General features: G+C 46.9%; 1 protein-coding gene across 9 annotated transcripts in view; it reads left to right on the top strand.

Annotated features, from left to right (window-relative positions):
• ERI3 (ERI1 exoribonuclease family member 3) overlaps positions 1-15,610 on the top strand; it is a 133,698-nt gene that overhangs the window by 35,757 nt on the left and 82,331 nt on the right. For 8 of the 9 annotated variants that reach the window (XM_012775946.3, XM_012775944.3, XM_012775941.3 and 5 more), the window contains 2 exons: positions 5,675-5,734; positions 10,321-10,412. In XM_012775946.3, the coding sequence (XP_012631400.1) occupies positions 5,675-5,734; positions 10,321-10,412 (152 nt within the window). The remainder of the gene's footprint in view (positions 1-5,674; positions 5,735-10,320; positions 10,413-15,610) is intronic. The other variant, XM_075997620.1, reaches the window with a different exon arrangement.

Genomic DNA, 15,610 nt, shown 5'->3' with positions numbered 1-15,610 from the left:
TACATACATAAATTGGAGGGTAGTAGGAGTGGTGATTGGGATCCTTGTTGTGAAGCCTGTTCTGAAGTGAAAATGTGATGGTTCTACAGACTCCCATTTTGTCTCAGGCTTCCAGAGCTCAGAACTCTCTGGGACCTGATTTTTTTTGTCCTTCCCTTTTTGTCCAGACTCTCATCTCCTTGCTTCATCTCTCACCTAGCTCCCCTAACCCAAAGGCTGCCCTCTCACAGTCCATCTTTTGACATGATAGATCCTCTGCCTGTACGCTTCTCGCACTCTCCTCCCGCTAACTCGGACTATTCTCTAAGACTCTACTCAGGGTCACCTTCCCTGGGAAGTCTTCCCTGATCCCCAGGCTGGGGTATGCTCACCCCATCCTAGCACTGATGAGATACATCACACTGTAATTATTTATCTGTCTCCTCACTGGACTGTGAGTTCCTTGAGGGCAAAAACCAGAGCTGATCCATCTCTGTCCCATCATTAGGGTCTAGTACCAAATAAACACTTTATATGTGTTCCTTAAATCAATGAATATTGTCAAGGAGTTATTTTATGTCTCCCCCAAAAGCAACTGTAGTGCTGATTTGCTCTTTTGAGTAAGTAAAGTCTTGTTTTGAAAACCTCAGATCATCTAAATATTACCCTGTCTCTATACCACATGGAATTGTATTGCAGAGAGAAGTGTGGACACAGGATGGTGGGGGGCATTGTTCTGAGACCTCATCTAACCTGGCAGTAGCTGCCTTTGGGAGTATGGGTGGAGATCATTCCAACCAGAGAGACTCTTTCACTAGTAAGTGCAAGGAATAACCCTGTCTTAGTTCGTTTGTGTTGCTATGAATGAATGCCTGAGGCTGGGTAACTTACAGAAAAGAGGTTTAAGCCAGTCCTGGTGGCTCATGCCTGTAATCCTAGCACTCTGGGAGGCCGAGATGGGCGGATTGTTCGAGGTCAGGAGTTTGAAACCAGCCTGAGCAAAAGTGAGACCCCGTCTCTACTATAAATAGAAAGAAATTAATTGGCCAACTAATATATATAGAAAAAATTAGCCAGGCATGGTGGCACATGCCTGTAGTCCCAGCTACTCGGGAGGATGAGGCAGAAGGATTGCTTGAGCCCAGGAGTTTGAGGTTGCTGTGAGCTAGGCTGACGCCATGGCACTCTAGCCTGGGCAACAAAGTGAGACACGGTCTCAAAAAAAAAGAAAAGAACCTAGCACTCTGGGAGGCCGAGGCGGGCGGATTGCTCAAGGTCAGGAGTTCAAAACCAGCCTGAGCGAGACCCCGTCTCTACCATAAAAATAGAAAGAAATTAATTGGCCAACTAATATATATAATATAAAAATCAGCCGGGCATGGTGGCTCATGCTTGTAGTCCCAGCTACGCGGGAGGCTGAGGCAGCAGGATCGCTTGAGCCCAGGAGTTTGAGGTTGCTGTGAGCTAGGCTGACACCACGGCACTCACTCTAGCCTAGGCAAGAAAGCGAGACTCTGTCTCAAAAAAAAAAAAAAAGAAAAGAAAAGAGGTTTATTTGGCTCATGGTTCTTCAGGTTGTACAAGAAGCACAGCACAGGCATCTGCATCTGTTGAGGGCCTTAAGCAGCTTCCACTCATGGCAGAAGGGAAGGGTGGCTGGCATGTGCAGAGATCACATGGCGAGAGAGAAAGCAAGAGAGTGAGGGAAGGGAGATGTCAGGCTCTTTTTAACAAGTAGCTGTCTTGAGAACTAATAGAGTGAGAGGGAGGGCATTAATCTATTCATGAGGGTTCTGCCCCTGTTACCGGAACACCTCCCATTAGGCCCCACCTCCAACACTGGAAATCAAATTTCAATATGAGATTTGGAGGGGTCAAACAAACCACGTCTGAACTATAGCAAACCTCACACTTCCAGATTATACCTACATAGCTCCTCTGTCAGGATTTCTTCTCTTGTACACACAAAGCTCTTAAGAACCCTAGCCTATGTGTGCATGTGCACATACAAGTGTACACACATGAGCACATTCATGTGTGGGGAGAGAGGGAAGCTTAGTGCTGGACAGTAGGAAGTAAGATTCTGCCTTGGGTCTGTAGGCCACTCTTAGTTTTACTGCTGTAAGGAACATGTTTTTAGCTTTCTTAATGTCCTTTCTTAGTTCCAATTGATAGTCTGCCTGGAGACAAGGTTCTAACGGGATGAGATGTGTTTCATTTCTTCTCGAGTCCTTTCCCTGTGACCTCTAGAATCTGCTCCAACTCATCAGATCCCTGTCTCTAGCAGCTGGGCTGCTGCACAGTCCTGGCCATGTGCAGTCTTCTTTTTGTTGTTGTTGTCATGCAAAAACTAGAAAAATACCCATTTTGCTAAATGCCAGTAAAGGGCTTTGTCTTGCACCTGTACTTATAAAGGGTGAGATTTATTGGTCTCTTTGTCTGAGGAGAAAGAGTGGGTCTGATTATCAGATTGCACACCACAGACAAGTGCTTATGTAATCAACAAACTGTCTTGGTGTCAGAATACGATTGTGTTGGAGATAAACTGTGAAAGGAGAAAGCGCTGGATGCTGACATGCTATTGGCACTAGTTTCCTGGGCTGCTTCCTGTAGTTGCTCGTGTTTATAATGAAGCCAGCTCGTTCCTGGACAAAGCCCTTGTGTTGGTTGGGGATCTTAGTAACCAGCCATGTTATCAGCCAGGGTCAAAAGCCCCTTGCCTTGTGGTGTCTGAGTCTAGAGAAGTGGGAGTTAATCTGTAATCCCTCAGTGAAAGGAGCCACCGAGCACACATTAATTCTTCCTCTCACCTCTCCTGCTTTAAGTGGTTAAGGTCTCAGAGCTCTGTTTAGCCTGTGAGCCCTGGTTCTCAGCTGAATAATACTTGGCTTTGCTCTAGTACTTTTTATTGTGAGGATGTGAAAGCTTTTTACAAACATATATTAACCCAAGTGGGAATGAACTTTATAGCATGAAGGACTTAAGTTAGCCCTAAGATAGAACTTCCCAGTATTAATTTTATAAAACTGTCTGTCTCCCTCACAGTTTCTTGTATAAGTCTTACAGGTACCTTATAAGTTGTTAGTATCAGGTGCAGGGACTAACTTTCTTAATTTCATACTCTCTTCATCCAGTGTCTTGGCAGAGCTGGTAAGAGGTGGTCCATCCTTGGAGGGATTAACACAGGGGCTTGAGGCCTTCCCCTAGAAGGCTGTGTCTAGTTGAGCCAACATCTCAAAGACCTGTGTCTCTGGGGGTTGAGTTCAAAGCCTTTAGGCTTTGCTTGAAGGCTCAGCTGTGAGCCTTGCTGGGCCACAAGTAAAAATACCTGTTTTCTGGGGAGGAGGGAGAGAGAGAGAGAGAGAGAGAGCGCTGACCTCACTAGGCTCCTCCCAGGCTGATGATCCTAGGATTGCTAAGCACTGGAGTGGATTTGTGACCACCCCAGGTTGCGGGAGCTCTGGTCCTGGGATGGGAAGAGGCAACCTGGTCTGCAGTGAGGGATCCTGCAGCAGGACATCTGAGCAGCACCCCGTGTTTCCTTTTTGGTGTAGTGATTTTCTCACCCCCAATCAGTGGATTTTCTGGGGCCCAAGGCAGGTGCTTGTGGGGGTACTGACCTAAGCCCCATCTCCAGAGAGGGAGGGGTCTTGGCAAAGGTGCACTGATTTCTTGTTGTGAGACTTTCTTGAAGCACTTTGGCATTCGACTCTTCTGAGTGACCTTGGTGGGAGCCAAGAGGAGTGGACCTAAAACCTTGTTCCAGGAAACTCAGACCAGACACAAGACTGACATTTAGGCCCTGGAGCTAAGAAGTGAGAGTGGCTGTGGACCCTCTTTTCCAGGCTAGTCCTGACCCTAAGCCTCTGCTCTAAGCTTGAGGCTATGTCTCAGCCCTGGACTTAGCAGGAGAGAAGCTGTGCTGGCATGCTCAGTGGTGGGTTCATGGGTGTCAGCCAGTAATCTGGATGTTGGACCTGAAATTGGGAACAAGCCTGCTCCTGGTTCTGTTTGGCACCTGTGTCCCTGAGACAAAATACAGCACAACTGCCCACTCAGTCTGTGGCTCTGGAAGGTGGAAAGGCTCTGAGTTCTGGGAGGGTGGGAGGTGGGAGGGTGCCAAGGATGCAGATTCCATGTGGAGAGGGTTTTTAGGTTTTTCTTTACTGTTGGATCCCTGGTTCCTACAGTGGGCTCCAGCACGTAGTGGGCTTTCTAGGAATAGTTGTTGACTAAATAAAAGGAAGAGTCCTTTGCACTCCAGGATTATTAAAGCTGCTGACCCAGAGCACATCCCCATCCCCATTCCCCCAGCCCTTAGCGGACCATCTTTTCTCCTTGACTCAGGCCCTCCCTCTGCTGGGCAGTTCCTTGGTCTCCCAAGCAAGGAAAGGGTGTGGAGGTGCCAGTCGGGTGGGCATGCTGTGGGTTAAAGCCTTGCAAAACAACAGTGTAGTTAATCTTTCTAATTTATTTTCCTTTTAGACCATGGGAAGTCTGTAGGCAGCAGCTGTTACCCAATTAAAATACAGATTAATATAAAAACAGTTTCTGGAATATAAAATAGAGTGGCTGTGTCCTTACACTTCCTTAAAATTCCACCTAATAATGACTTGATGAACTACAGAAACCCACCTAGAGGAACTCAGCGTTCTTAAAATGAAAATTTCTTCCCTAAAAGGTGTGTATTACCATTCTATGTAAGTCACTATGAGAAAATAACCTTCCCTCTTAGAGCCAGCGGTTTCTGTGAGTTGGGTATTTGGTATTCATTAAATGTAATTATGGTTTAATTGGAGTTTAATTCCCCCCTTTAAAAAAAAGAAGGTTTCCAAGCAAGCATAAGACACTACTGTTTCTGGAAGTAGCCAGGGGCATGTTGGGCATGGTGATTTCCATTTGGTGTCCAGGACGTGGGGACCTCATTCTCTTAGATCCTTATAGGCAGTCTTTCCCTTGTCTATGCTTGAGGGATAATTTTACTTGAAAATAAAACAATGCAAAACAACAAGGCTGTTTGAACCCAGGCCTGACCCAGGTGGAGCATAGGCCTGTGAGCTAGAAGTTCTCTAGATCAGATTCTGTGCATTAGACCTTTCTGTCTTGGTTTCCCCATCCGTTAAAGATGGCTCTGTTTCCTCCATGGCTAGTTGGTATTGACCCAGATCTGCAGGGTGAGGGGTAGACATCTGTGGGGCTTCATGGATGTTCACTGATGTTTGAGAGAGTGTGGCAGGGGCCACACTGCACATTGAGGCTCAGAGAAGGGGTGGACTTGAAACCAAGTGGCACCTATTCTGTATGAGCACTCCGCAAGTTTTGTAGAAACTTTTGTGAAGTTAGGAGTTGAATTTACTTTAGATTGCAATTTGTGGGAAGTTATTGAGCCTATTGAATACAAAAGACATGTAAAATAAATTTGTTTTTGCAAAATGAAAGCTGAACACACCCTGTGGTCAGCAAGTGTATGTTTACTCCCATCCCAGGGCAGGATTTTGTGCGAGAAGCTCATATTGTATCCTGGGACTTTTATCAAGGCTTCTAGTCAGATTCTGAGTCTAAAGCAGTGCCAGGTCCCTGAGCCTAAAGCAGTGCCCTTTGCAGCAGGAGAAAATCAGGAAGGAAAGGATCCAGTTCAGCTGTGAATCTCTGTGCTCTGCTTTTCCACCCATTGGCTATTTCTCTTTCCTTTCAGCTCACCGGGATTATTCAAGGCATGGTGGATGGTCAGCCAAGCCTGCAGCAAGTGCTGGAGGTAGGTTGAGTGACCTTTAATTCCTGACCTCTGACCCCTTCCTGCTGCCTTTCTCTCCCTCCCCTCCTGAGAATGTAGCCGTGTAATTTGACTATGATTATGGCTTGATTAGAATAACATTTGCTGTCACATCAGTGACATGCTGTTGAGAGTATTGAACCATTGATCTGTCATCTCCAGCTGTTCCCGTCAGGGTTACTGACAAGATGTCCGAGTGCTGCCAGGAGTTGGGCGGAGGGGGTCCCCACCCCTTTCTAGCCCATGGTCCTGTGTGGGCTGGTGCTTGGGCAGCCTGTGCCGGGTAGATTGGGGGGGTGGGGGAGCTGAGCCATGGCATCGAGGGACAAGCCCCTGGGACTAAAGGTGTTTTTGTTTAGATTTAGTGTTGGCTTCTTGTGGCATGTGAGCACTTCATTAACTCACCCAGAACTCCCCATCGATGGCTTTTGTTTGCTGTGAGCTCCTCCAGGAGCTGTTGCTGGGCCAGCTTGCCCTAACACAGCTTGCCGCTGGATGTATTGTGCCTGTCAGGGGTACAGAGGCTGCACTGGGTAATGATTCCTAATCAGAATAATTACAACAATTGCCTATGTGAAGGAAATCAAATTAAAGACTTTAAAATCCTTGGCAGAGACCACACTTCTAGGATGTTCTCCTCGGGGAGCTGGAAAAGGTTAAGATGCTGCTGCTTGTGCTCTAGCCCAAGGGAATAAAGAAGGGCAGTGCTTGGCCTCAGCTTGCCTCCCACCCCCCTCTGGCCTGGAGGTTTTCACAGGGGGAGAAGGTCCCCCTCCTGTGTCCTCTACAGGGGGAGGGGAAAAGAGAAAAAGCTTGTGGATCTCATTAGGTGCTTTAGTTATTTTAAGACCAATAAACCCAAAGCTCAGACCTTATCAAAACATAGGAGAAAACAGAGTATCTGGAGGAATACAAGGCACATCTGCATGGAGGTAGGCATCCTAGAGGAAGTAGGGTAGCAGCAAGGAGGGGGCAAGATATCTTCGTTTAGCCAAGAGATCCTGTCCTGTGGAGGAGAGAGACTCAGACTGAATTTCCAGGGTCCCCTCAGGATGAGCCAGGGTCAGAGAGGCAATTTTAGGCTCACCTCAGTGCTAGAGTGCACTCTGTGTCCCTGAGAGTATGAGAGCCAAGGCTCTGTGACCAGTCTGGTTGGGTCAGGGTTGGAGTACCTGCATAGAGTGGGAGAGGATGAGATGATGTCTGAGGGGCTTCCCAACCCCCATGGACCCTCTTTTTTTGAGGAGAGATTGACTTCTATGATCAAGAGAGCTCCTTAGCATGGACTGCTCCCTGTAGGACCAGACTCAGGGAGAAAGAGGAACCCACCCTTCCCTGTGTCCGAGCCAGCATCCCCAGCCAGGGCATGGCTCCTGAGGGATGCCAGAAGGCAGGCAGCTTTTCCTTGGCCCTCTGCGGCTGGGATCCTGGGAGGAGGGTGCTTGCTTTGGGCCAGCACCAAATCAGGGCTGTTGAGGTTACGGGTTTTTTCTCAGTGGCCCCAGTTGAGGGGGAGATGTGTTCAGGAGGCAACTTCCTGCTAACCCCAGGCCAGCCCTGGAGCAGGGTGCTCAGAGGATCTTGAATTTCACCTAGGAAGCTGTTTTCTGCTACTTCTGCGTATTCTGTGGGAGAGGGGGGAGGATTCCTGGCATCAACTTGAATAGGGTATTCCTGACAGTAGGGGAGACCAGACCAGGCTCTGCTTTGTCCTGTTAGCCCTGAGTTGGTTATAGAGCTAAAGAGCTAATTTCTTGTCCCAACCATGGCCCTGAGCAGGCAGCCAGCTAGATGTTTGCCCGACTCATTTGTTCTAAGTAGAGCTCAGGCTAGGGCCCTAGACCTTCAGTAACTGGGATGGCTGGTCCAACTGATCAGTTTGTCTTGATGGTTCTTCCAACCCTTTATTCATTCAAGCAGAGAAGAGAAGGAAAAGGACAGGCATGATTCCTGTAGTATCATTTTCCTGGATAGGCTCACAGTAAAAGGTACTCACTAAAAATCTGCTGAATGAGTGAATGGCTTGTGTCCTAAGCTTCCAGGGACCTCAGTGAGTATTAAGTTTTTCCCATGGTGAAGGCCTGGTCTTGCTGGGTGTGGCCTCTTAACAGTCTTGTTCTATCCTGCTCTCTTTTCCACTATGCAGGAATGGGGGTATTAGGGAGCCCCTCTAGCATGTGGGGAACTTACCTTGGGGATAAAAGGTGAGTGAGTTGGAGCAAGAGGTTCGCTTTACCTCTTTTTTTTTTTTTTACTCCTGGGCTCAAGCGATCCTCCCCCCTCAGCCTCCTGAGTAGCTGGGATTACAGGTGTGCACCACCACACCTGGCTAATTTATTTTTATTTTTATTATTATTATTTTTTTATGGAAACAAGGTCTGGCTATGTTGCCTAGGCTGATCTCAAACTCCTGGCCTCAAGCGATCCTCTTGCTTTGGCCTCCCAAAACGCTGAGATTACAGGCTTGAGCCACTATACCTGGCCAACCTTACCTCTTTTCTTGTGTAAAGTTTGCCTTATTTTCTTTAGGTGATCCTGGGTAAAGGATTTGGGTGTGAGCACGTGCATGCATGTATATGTGTGTATATGCTTGTGTGTGCATGTGAATGCAAAAGATTGGGCCAAAGTGTTGGGGGGTGGGGGGTGGGGGCAGACCATTCAGCAGTGGAAGGTCCAGAGTTTAGCTTCTGGGGAGACACAGCCAGGATATGGTCTGCACAGTCTGGCACTAGGGAACAGCTCTGACATTCTGAGTGGTACAATTGCTGTAGTCATGGAACTCAAAAAGATGGCTTACTCAAGGACCGCTTTTGCCTGGGCCAGGCCTTAAGCATCTCAAAGGTGTCCAGGGAGCCAGCCTACGCCTGCTAGAAGTAATCTTTCTTAAAGAAAACCATGGGCTACCCATTACCTGCTGAGCACATGAGGCCCTTCACAATCTGTCCTAACTTAGTCCCTCAGCCTCATCTCCTGTCCCTCCTTTCTACATGCTATGGACTTTGATCACACTAAATTTTTGCCTACTCAGGTTTGCAGTCAATCAGCAAGTACCTATTGAATACTGTGCTGGGTGAGGGATTAAGGCAGTAAGACAGAGTCCCTGCCTTTATGGTGCTTATAGTCTGGCAGGGAAGGCAGACATTAAACAGATAATTGCTTCTCAAATATAAAATTATTGTGCCTGTGCCTTTGCCTCTGCCTGTAGTATCCTTTTCTATGTTCCACCATGTCAAACAAACTCAACCATCAAGTCCCTTAGTTCAATTATCTTCTGTGTGAAGCCTTTCTGACTCCTTTCCCTGTGAAAGGTAGAGCTAGCCACTTCCTTCTCTTGGTCCTATAGCACTCTAGTCACTTCTCCATTGCTGCACCTATTGTGTTGCATTATGATGATCTGCCCTTCTCCCCTTCTCAGCCTACTATCTGTTTTGTGGTAGGCAGTTAATATATTATCACTTTTAATTCTCAGAACAATTGTGTGAGGTTAGTCATCCTATGCTGTTTTATAGAGGAAGGAAACAGGTTTACAGGGGTTAAATGGCTTTTAAATGACTTCTCATCAGTGACACATCCAGGATATGGAAGAGCCAAGTGTTGGAACCCAGATGTGTCTGACTTTGAATCCTGCGTTTTTAGCTACTATATATGAGTTAGCCTTAACAAAAATAATCCTCCTGTGTGAGTAGAAGCAGGGGTGTGATCTGTTGCACTCCCTCTCCATGCCTGGGATCTTCTGAAAAATAGGCAATGCTTCATGAATTCTTTATGATAATTCTCTTGCTATATACTGTTTTTAGTATTCGTACTTCTAGTGTAAGCATAAATGATAAAACTGATCAAAAGGATGAAGGGAAAGAAAGACTTGAAGTGTGCTTAGGAGCAGCTTCTTTGCCATTGTAGGAACTGAGTGGAGCCTTCCAAATATTCTGCTGCATTTGAATCCTCAACCAGCAAGAGGAGAAATACACAGCTGGGGGACCAGTTTAGGAGCTTGTAGCAACTGGAGCAGGCAGCACTATCCCAGGCATCAGGATGGGGCTGTAGCCCAGGAAAGGGGCCTCTTCTGAAGGTGAAAATTTTCTTCACTTTCATTTGGTAGATAACCTAATTCATAAATTTGGTTAACAAACATTTGGTGAAAGGGTAGAATGAACAAGTGAATGAATGAAGCAATGGATTGGAGTTCCTGCATAGGACCTCCTTCTGGCCTGTTCTCATGGCCCCAGATAGCCATGTGTCTGTGCTGGGCTAGGCCTTTGTCTGAGGACCAATGACAGTAACAGGCAGATCAGAGCAAGGTATTTGGACTGACCTGCTGGGATCTGGGGCAGGCTGCCAGACAGCAGGGTGTGGAGGGGTTGTGGGATCTCCCTGAAGGGATCATCCTTCAAGTACCTCCACAGTTCCAAGTCAAGGCTCAGAGCTCAGAGTGGAGCCATGGCTGGATAAGATTACAATTTTCTCCTGCTCTGATTACAAGCAGCTTATCTGCGTTTCACTGTTGTGGTTCTTCACAGGCTCAGGGGGAAAAAAAAGGAAAATCTCATCTGTTCTTGTGTACTTTTCAGAGGGTCGATGAGTGGATGGCGAAGGAAGGCCTCTTAGACCCAAACGTCAAGTCAATTTTTGTCACCTGTGGAGACTGGGACTTAAAAGTCATGTGAGTATAAGAAGGGCTGCTTTGCTGGCAGGGCTTGGAATCTGTGGGACCAGGTCTTACCTTTGGAAGCTTAAATGTTGAAGCCTACAGGGCAGCTAGGTCAGGGATTCCCTGGGTCTTTGAGGCTATCAGGGCTAGAAGAGAGCTGGGAGCCCTGCCTTCTGCCTCTCTGGAGCAGGATGTGTCCAGGTCAAGACCCTACCTGGCCTGCTGTTGTTGGCACTTTCCTGCCTTTGCCGAGTCTCACTGCTCATGACAGCCCTTCTAGTTGTTGGACTGTATGTTATTTACCTGGAAGGAAGGAGTTAAAAGAGGGTCTTGAAAAAATTTTTCTAACCAAATACATAGTGTATTTCTCTATGTAATGAGAAATGGTAACTTATTTATCAACCCTATAAAGTAGGTATTATTATTCCTGTTTCATAGCTGAAGAAATTAAGGCACAGTGAGGTTAAATAACTTGCCTTAAAACACATAGAGCTAGGATTCACCCAGGCAACCTGGCTCCAGGGTCCTTGCTCTTAACTATTATACTATGCTACCTTTTTATCTGACTTGCGAGACCCTGGTGAACCAACTGAGAGCCCAGTAGTGGAATGAGAGAGGATTGCTTCTGGAAGTCCAAGTCACCAGCCTCCTCCTCTTCCCTTTGTCCCCATTACTCTTTCTCTTTTGTCTGCTGATCCTGCCCGAGTTGTGGAAGATAGAACTGGTTCCTTTGCTGGGTTGACACTTCTGTATTTTGTCTGTCCTCATGGATACCTGGCCTCACACAGCCCCCAGGGAACTAAAGTGGGGTGGAGGTGGGGGGGCACTGTTTGCTGAGGATTGATAGAATCGATAGCTCTGTGTTCTTTGTGACTGAGGGAAGCAGCAAACATTTTGTGCACGTGTGTGTGTGTGTGTGTGTGTGTGTGTGTGTGTGTGTGTGTGTGTGTGTTTGAACTTTTGAGCGTAAGGTGGAGTGTTGGTGATGGGTAGGGAATAGTCGCTCTGGAGTGACATTGCCTACCATATCAGGTGTCATCTCTCACCAAGGCCCTTTTTATCCCTTTTGGAGACTGGGCTTTGGTGAAGTTATGCACCCAGGTGAGTGTCAAGACTGCCGTTGGATCTCAGCTCTCTAGGTGAGACAGGAGGAAGCACAAGCCCCGATCACGTAAGCACACACAAACCTCATCTTGTACACCTTTCAGGTTGTGTACACACACTGACTTCACACCTCTGGGTTTGCTTCAGAGAGTCTCCGTACTTCTTGTTTATGGTATCCTAGACAGCTTTGAGCCCTTGAAGCTGGGAAGGGACTTAATATGGAGTTCTGCAGCCCAAGAGAAGCTATTCAGGGTGTGGTCGGATTCAGGCTGATACAGACTTTTGGGATGCATGTGGCCCAGTGGAAGGCCCTTTAGCCCAGTCCAGAGTTCTGGTTCCTCTGGATAACCTTGCCAGGACTTGCATTCTTCCAATGTTTTTCTCTCTTTGGTGTGTTCATCTTCCAAACACCTAAATTTCAGATTCTTCCACTGTACCTGTGCATGGTGTGACATACATATGTATATGAAAATTTTCCTGTGCATAATGTTGAAGACTATCTGGCTGGGCCTCACAAGCTTGAAGTTGGTCTCCCTGGGAGATGGAGAGGGAATTTCAGAGGGTGTTGTCTTTGGGTCTGGCCTACTCCGGCCTGTAGCACTAGTTCAGCCTTTGGGCCCTGCACTACACTGCAGTACAGTGGGCCCTGAATGGATGTTGGTGACTTAGGAGACTACTTTGCATCTTCATGAGAAATGATGTCATCAAGAAGAGGGATTGGGTTGTGGAATCCAAGCATATATGAAAGGAAACCAGGTTTTCATGAGCACATACCTTATTTCATTCAGACCTCCTAATTACCCTCTCTAGTAGGCAGTATTATCTTTTTTATAGGTGAAACAAACAAAACAAAACAATACAGAGTCCCAGGGGAAAACCCTGGGACTCGGAAAAGTAAAAACTCATAGCTAGACAGAATTGAATTCAAAGACCTGTAGTTTCCAAAAGAGATAGGTAGGGTAGACTTTGGGTTTGGATGGAGTTTGGGTTTGGGATTGGTTTGGGTTTGGGTTTGGATTGGGAAGGCCAGTGAATGTCTGGAAAAGGATGGAAGCGGGTGGCAGGTGGCAGGGCTTGGAGGAGAAGAGCTCTGTGGCTGCCTCTTGGAAGCAGGACTCTGCATAACTGCTGGGAAGGCTCTTAATTAAATGTGTAACAAAATAAAAACAGCCAGAGAGGAAACCTAAGTAGTGCTGCGTGACAGTGCACTGCTTATCCGTGTTTCTGGAACCTCTCCGCAGAGCCGTCACCTTTTTATGCGCCTGGTAAAGGCTGCTGATGAGCCTGACAAGGGTGGTGTTAAATTGACACTCACAACTTGTTAGTATGTGGCTTACTTCTTATTTTGACATCCATTTTCAGATTTAACTAAGTCTAAGAAATTCAGCAAATATTTTCATTTCACACTCTAGTTTGTGGAAGCCGTGGCTCCTTCTCATTGCTGTCCTTCCCTCCCATCCCCCACCCCCAAATGAGCTTCACATCACTTTTGTTGGAAAGGACCTGATTAGCGAGGCACTGAGAAATGGGAACTGAAGTGGCAGCAGAAATCCCACTGGAGAAAAGAAGTCTGCTCCCACTCTGACAAAATCATTTTGTGTCCGTCTTTTGTCAAAGCTGGATGAGTTGATACTCCAGGTTTACATGGGCTTTGATGCTATAGTTGCAGATCCTACTAAGGTGGGCTTTTATTTAGTGGGTATGAATTTAATTTTCCCTCTAAAGGTTTTTAAGGAACAACACTTGTTAGGGGTTTGGCCCTTCATCAGCTTGCCTTCCCTACATGGCCTACCTTTCCTTTGCTTTACCTGATGTTTCTTGAAGCTCCCCATGGGGTTTCGTGCTGTTTCTCTGCTTAACTCAGCTAGGGAATGTCTCTTTTCAGGGGTTCATCTTTGGCTGGGTGGGAAGGTAGGGCTGGTGGACAGTGAGGAATGACCTCTGCACAGGCACCCACTTGAGGAACTTAGATTTTAACCTATAGCTTGAAGATCCAGGTTCACCAGCCTAATAGCACAGTGTGGCAGAGAAGCTAGACCAAAGGCTTTCCTGGTGGACTGTGGGTCTGAGAAGAGGCTCAGGTCAGGAAGATGGAACAACTGGAGGGAAAGAGCTGGCCTGAGGGAAGCCCTGGCCTCCTGCAGTCTGGAAAGAGGCCCCTCTGGAGAGCGTCAGGGTGATCTGATGTCGCACTCTGGCGGAGGAGGAGCCAGGGGCTGCCCAGAGTCTGTTGAGAGGGTCCCCATTTGGGCTCAGCCTCAGCTTTGGAATGGGAAGTTTTCTTCCACTGGAGGCTGAACATGTAAATGCTGGGTTGGCATTTGACTTCAGGTTTTTCCCTGCCTTCCTGGTGGGACGTGCATACTATACCCCTCTACCTGTGCTGTGCACATGTGGATCTGGAGCACTTCAGGTTTTAGAAAGTCTGGAGATCGAAAAATACTTGCCCAGATTACACTATCCCGGTTGGAGTAGGGAGCATGTCTTTAGCAGGAGCTACTGGGGGTCCCTGGGGAGTGCAGTCAAGTGGTCAGGACCATTGAAGAGTGAGGCTGCTGTTACCTGGAGTGGAAGACACATTGTTGGACCCACATACCTGGTGAGCACTGAGGCACATGACTATCCTGGGGTGGGGGGCGGTGACATGTGTGCTGCCAGTCAGGCTGGCCTCTCTTGGCATCATTCAACAGAGTTGACTGCTTCATCCTTCTTGAAATAGTATTTATGTTTAATTTAGTAGTGTTTTCTGTTTCTCTGTTTTCTCCTCAGTCACTTTGGCAGATACTTCTTTCTTTACTTTTTTCTTAATTGTTGGTGTTTCTTTGATCTCTATTCTTGTTGTCCTTTTTTTTTTTTATTCTACACATTTGCACTTATCAGAATGATCTCATCTTTTGCCATAGCGTCAACTGTCCTCTGTAAGCTGATGTCTTCTCATCTTTTTCTTCATCTGTAGAAAAGAAATCTGCTCCGTCTGACCTGAACGCCAAGCCTGCATCTCCACTAGATGCCCACAGCTCAGGGGTTATCCTTCTCCCCACACCCCGTCCTCCAGCTTTCCCTCAAATGATGACTGGTACCATCTATTCAGTTCTTCAGAAACCTGAGACTCATACTTTCTCTAGCCACAACCAATTTATTGCCAAATCCTATTGATTCTGCCTCCCAGAGTTTTCTCAAATCCATTCCCTTCTGTCCATCTCCTCTGCTACTTTCCTAGTTAAGATGATCATATTTTTCTTGGATTACTACAAAAGCCTTCTAACTAGTGTCAAGTCTTGCTGCTTCTATTCCATTCTCCTAATTGCAGCAGATTATATCACACCTCTGCTTGTTGCCTTCCAAGGCTTGCCCTTGCTCTCAAGGTAAAGGCCACACTGTTTATTGAGACTGTTAAGGCTCTTGCTTACTTCTCTAGCCTCACCTCTCAATATGCATCTCTTGCAGCCATATGCTCCAGCTGGCCAGTTCCGAATGATCTCTCTTAACCTCTTTCTCTGTGCCTTCTTTTGTGTTCCTAGAGCGCATATACTTATTCATACATAAAATTGTATTGTAGCTACCTCTGCTTGTCTGTCGCGTTCACTAGATTGTGAGCACTATGGTAACCCCGAGGACGAGGCTTGACATGTGGTAGTTGTTCAATAAATAATTGTTGAATAAGTGAAAACTAAATAATGGAGTGCTCTAAGGGAATCTCTGCTCAGGAAGAATGACAGAGGATGTATAGTGGGTAGATTCAGGGAGCATTAGTTGCCAGTATTCGGGACAAACGGAACAGAAAAGGACATCTTGGGCCTTGCTGCACCAGCCTGTGCGTGAGGAATTAGAGGACTGTCCTGCTAATGTCAGGAAACCCCTGGATTTTCTCACTGTTGGTACCGTGCGTTGGGCCCTCCATAGTGGTTACTGGGTGAGATAGCCCACAGGCCTAGGCCAGAGTGGAGGAGCTTGGTCCCAGGAGCAGTGTAAAATGCTATCTCTGAGAGGTTTGTGCCTCCAGAGTTGAGGGTTGGGACTCATCTGGAAAAGTTAACATCCGAGCATAAAGATAACTGTTGTTTATTGAGCACCTATTACATACCAGGAGCCCTCTTGTGCTATTT

The sequence above is a fragment of the Microcebus murinus genome, chromosome 2 (genome assembly GCF_040939455.1).
Source record: "Microcebus murinus isolate Inina chromosome 2, M.murinus_Inina_mat1.0, whole genome shotgun sequence".
NCBI classification, from domain to species: domain Eukaryota; kingdom Metazoa; phylum Chordata; class Mammalia; order Primates; family Cheirogaleidae; genus Microcebus; species Microcebus murinus.
Note: the sequence above shows the minus strand (reverse complement) of the source record. Positions and strands in the feature narration are given on the sequence as shown.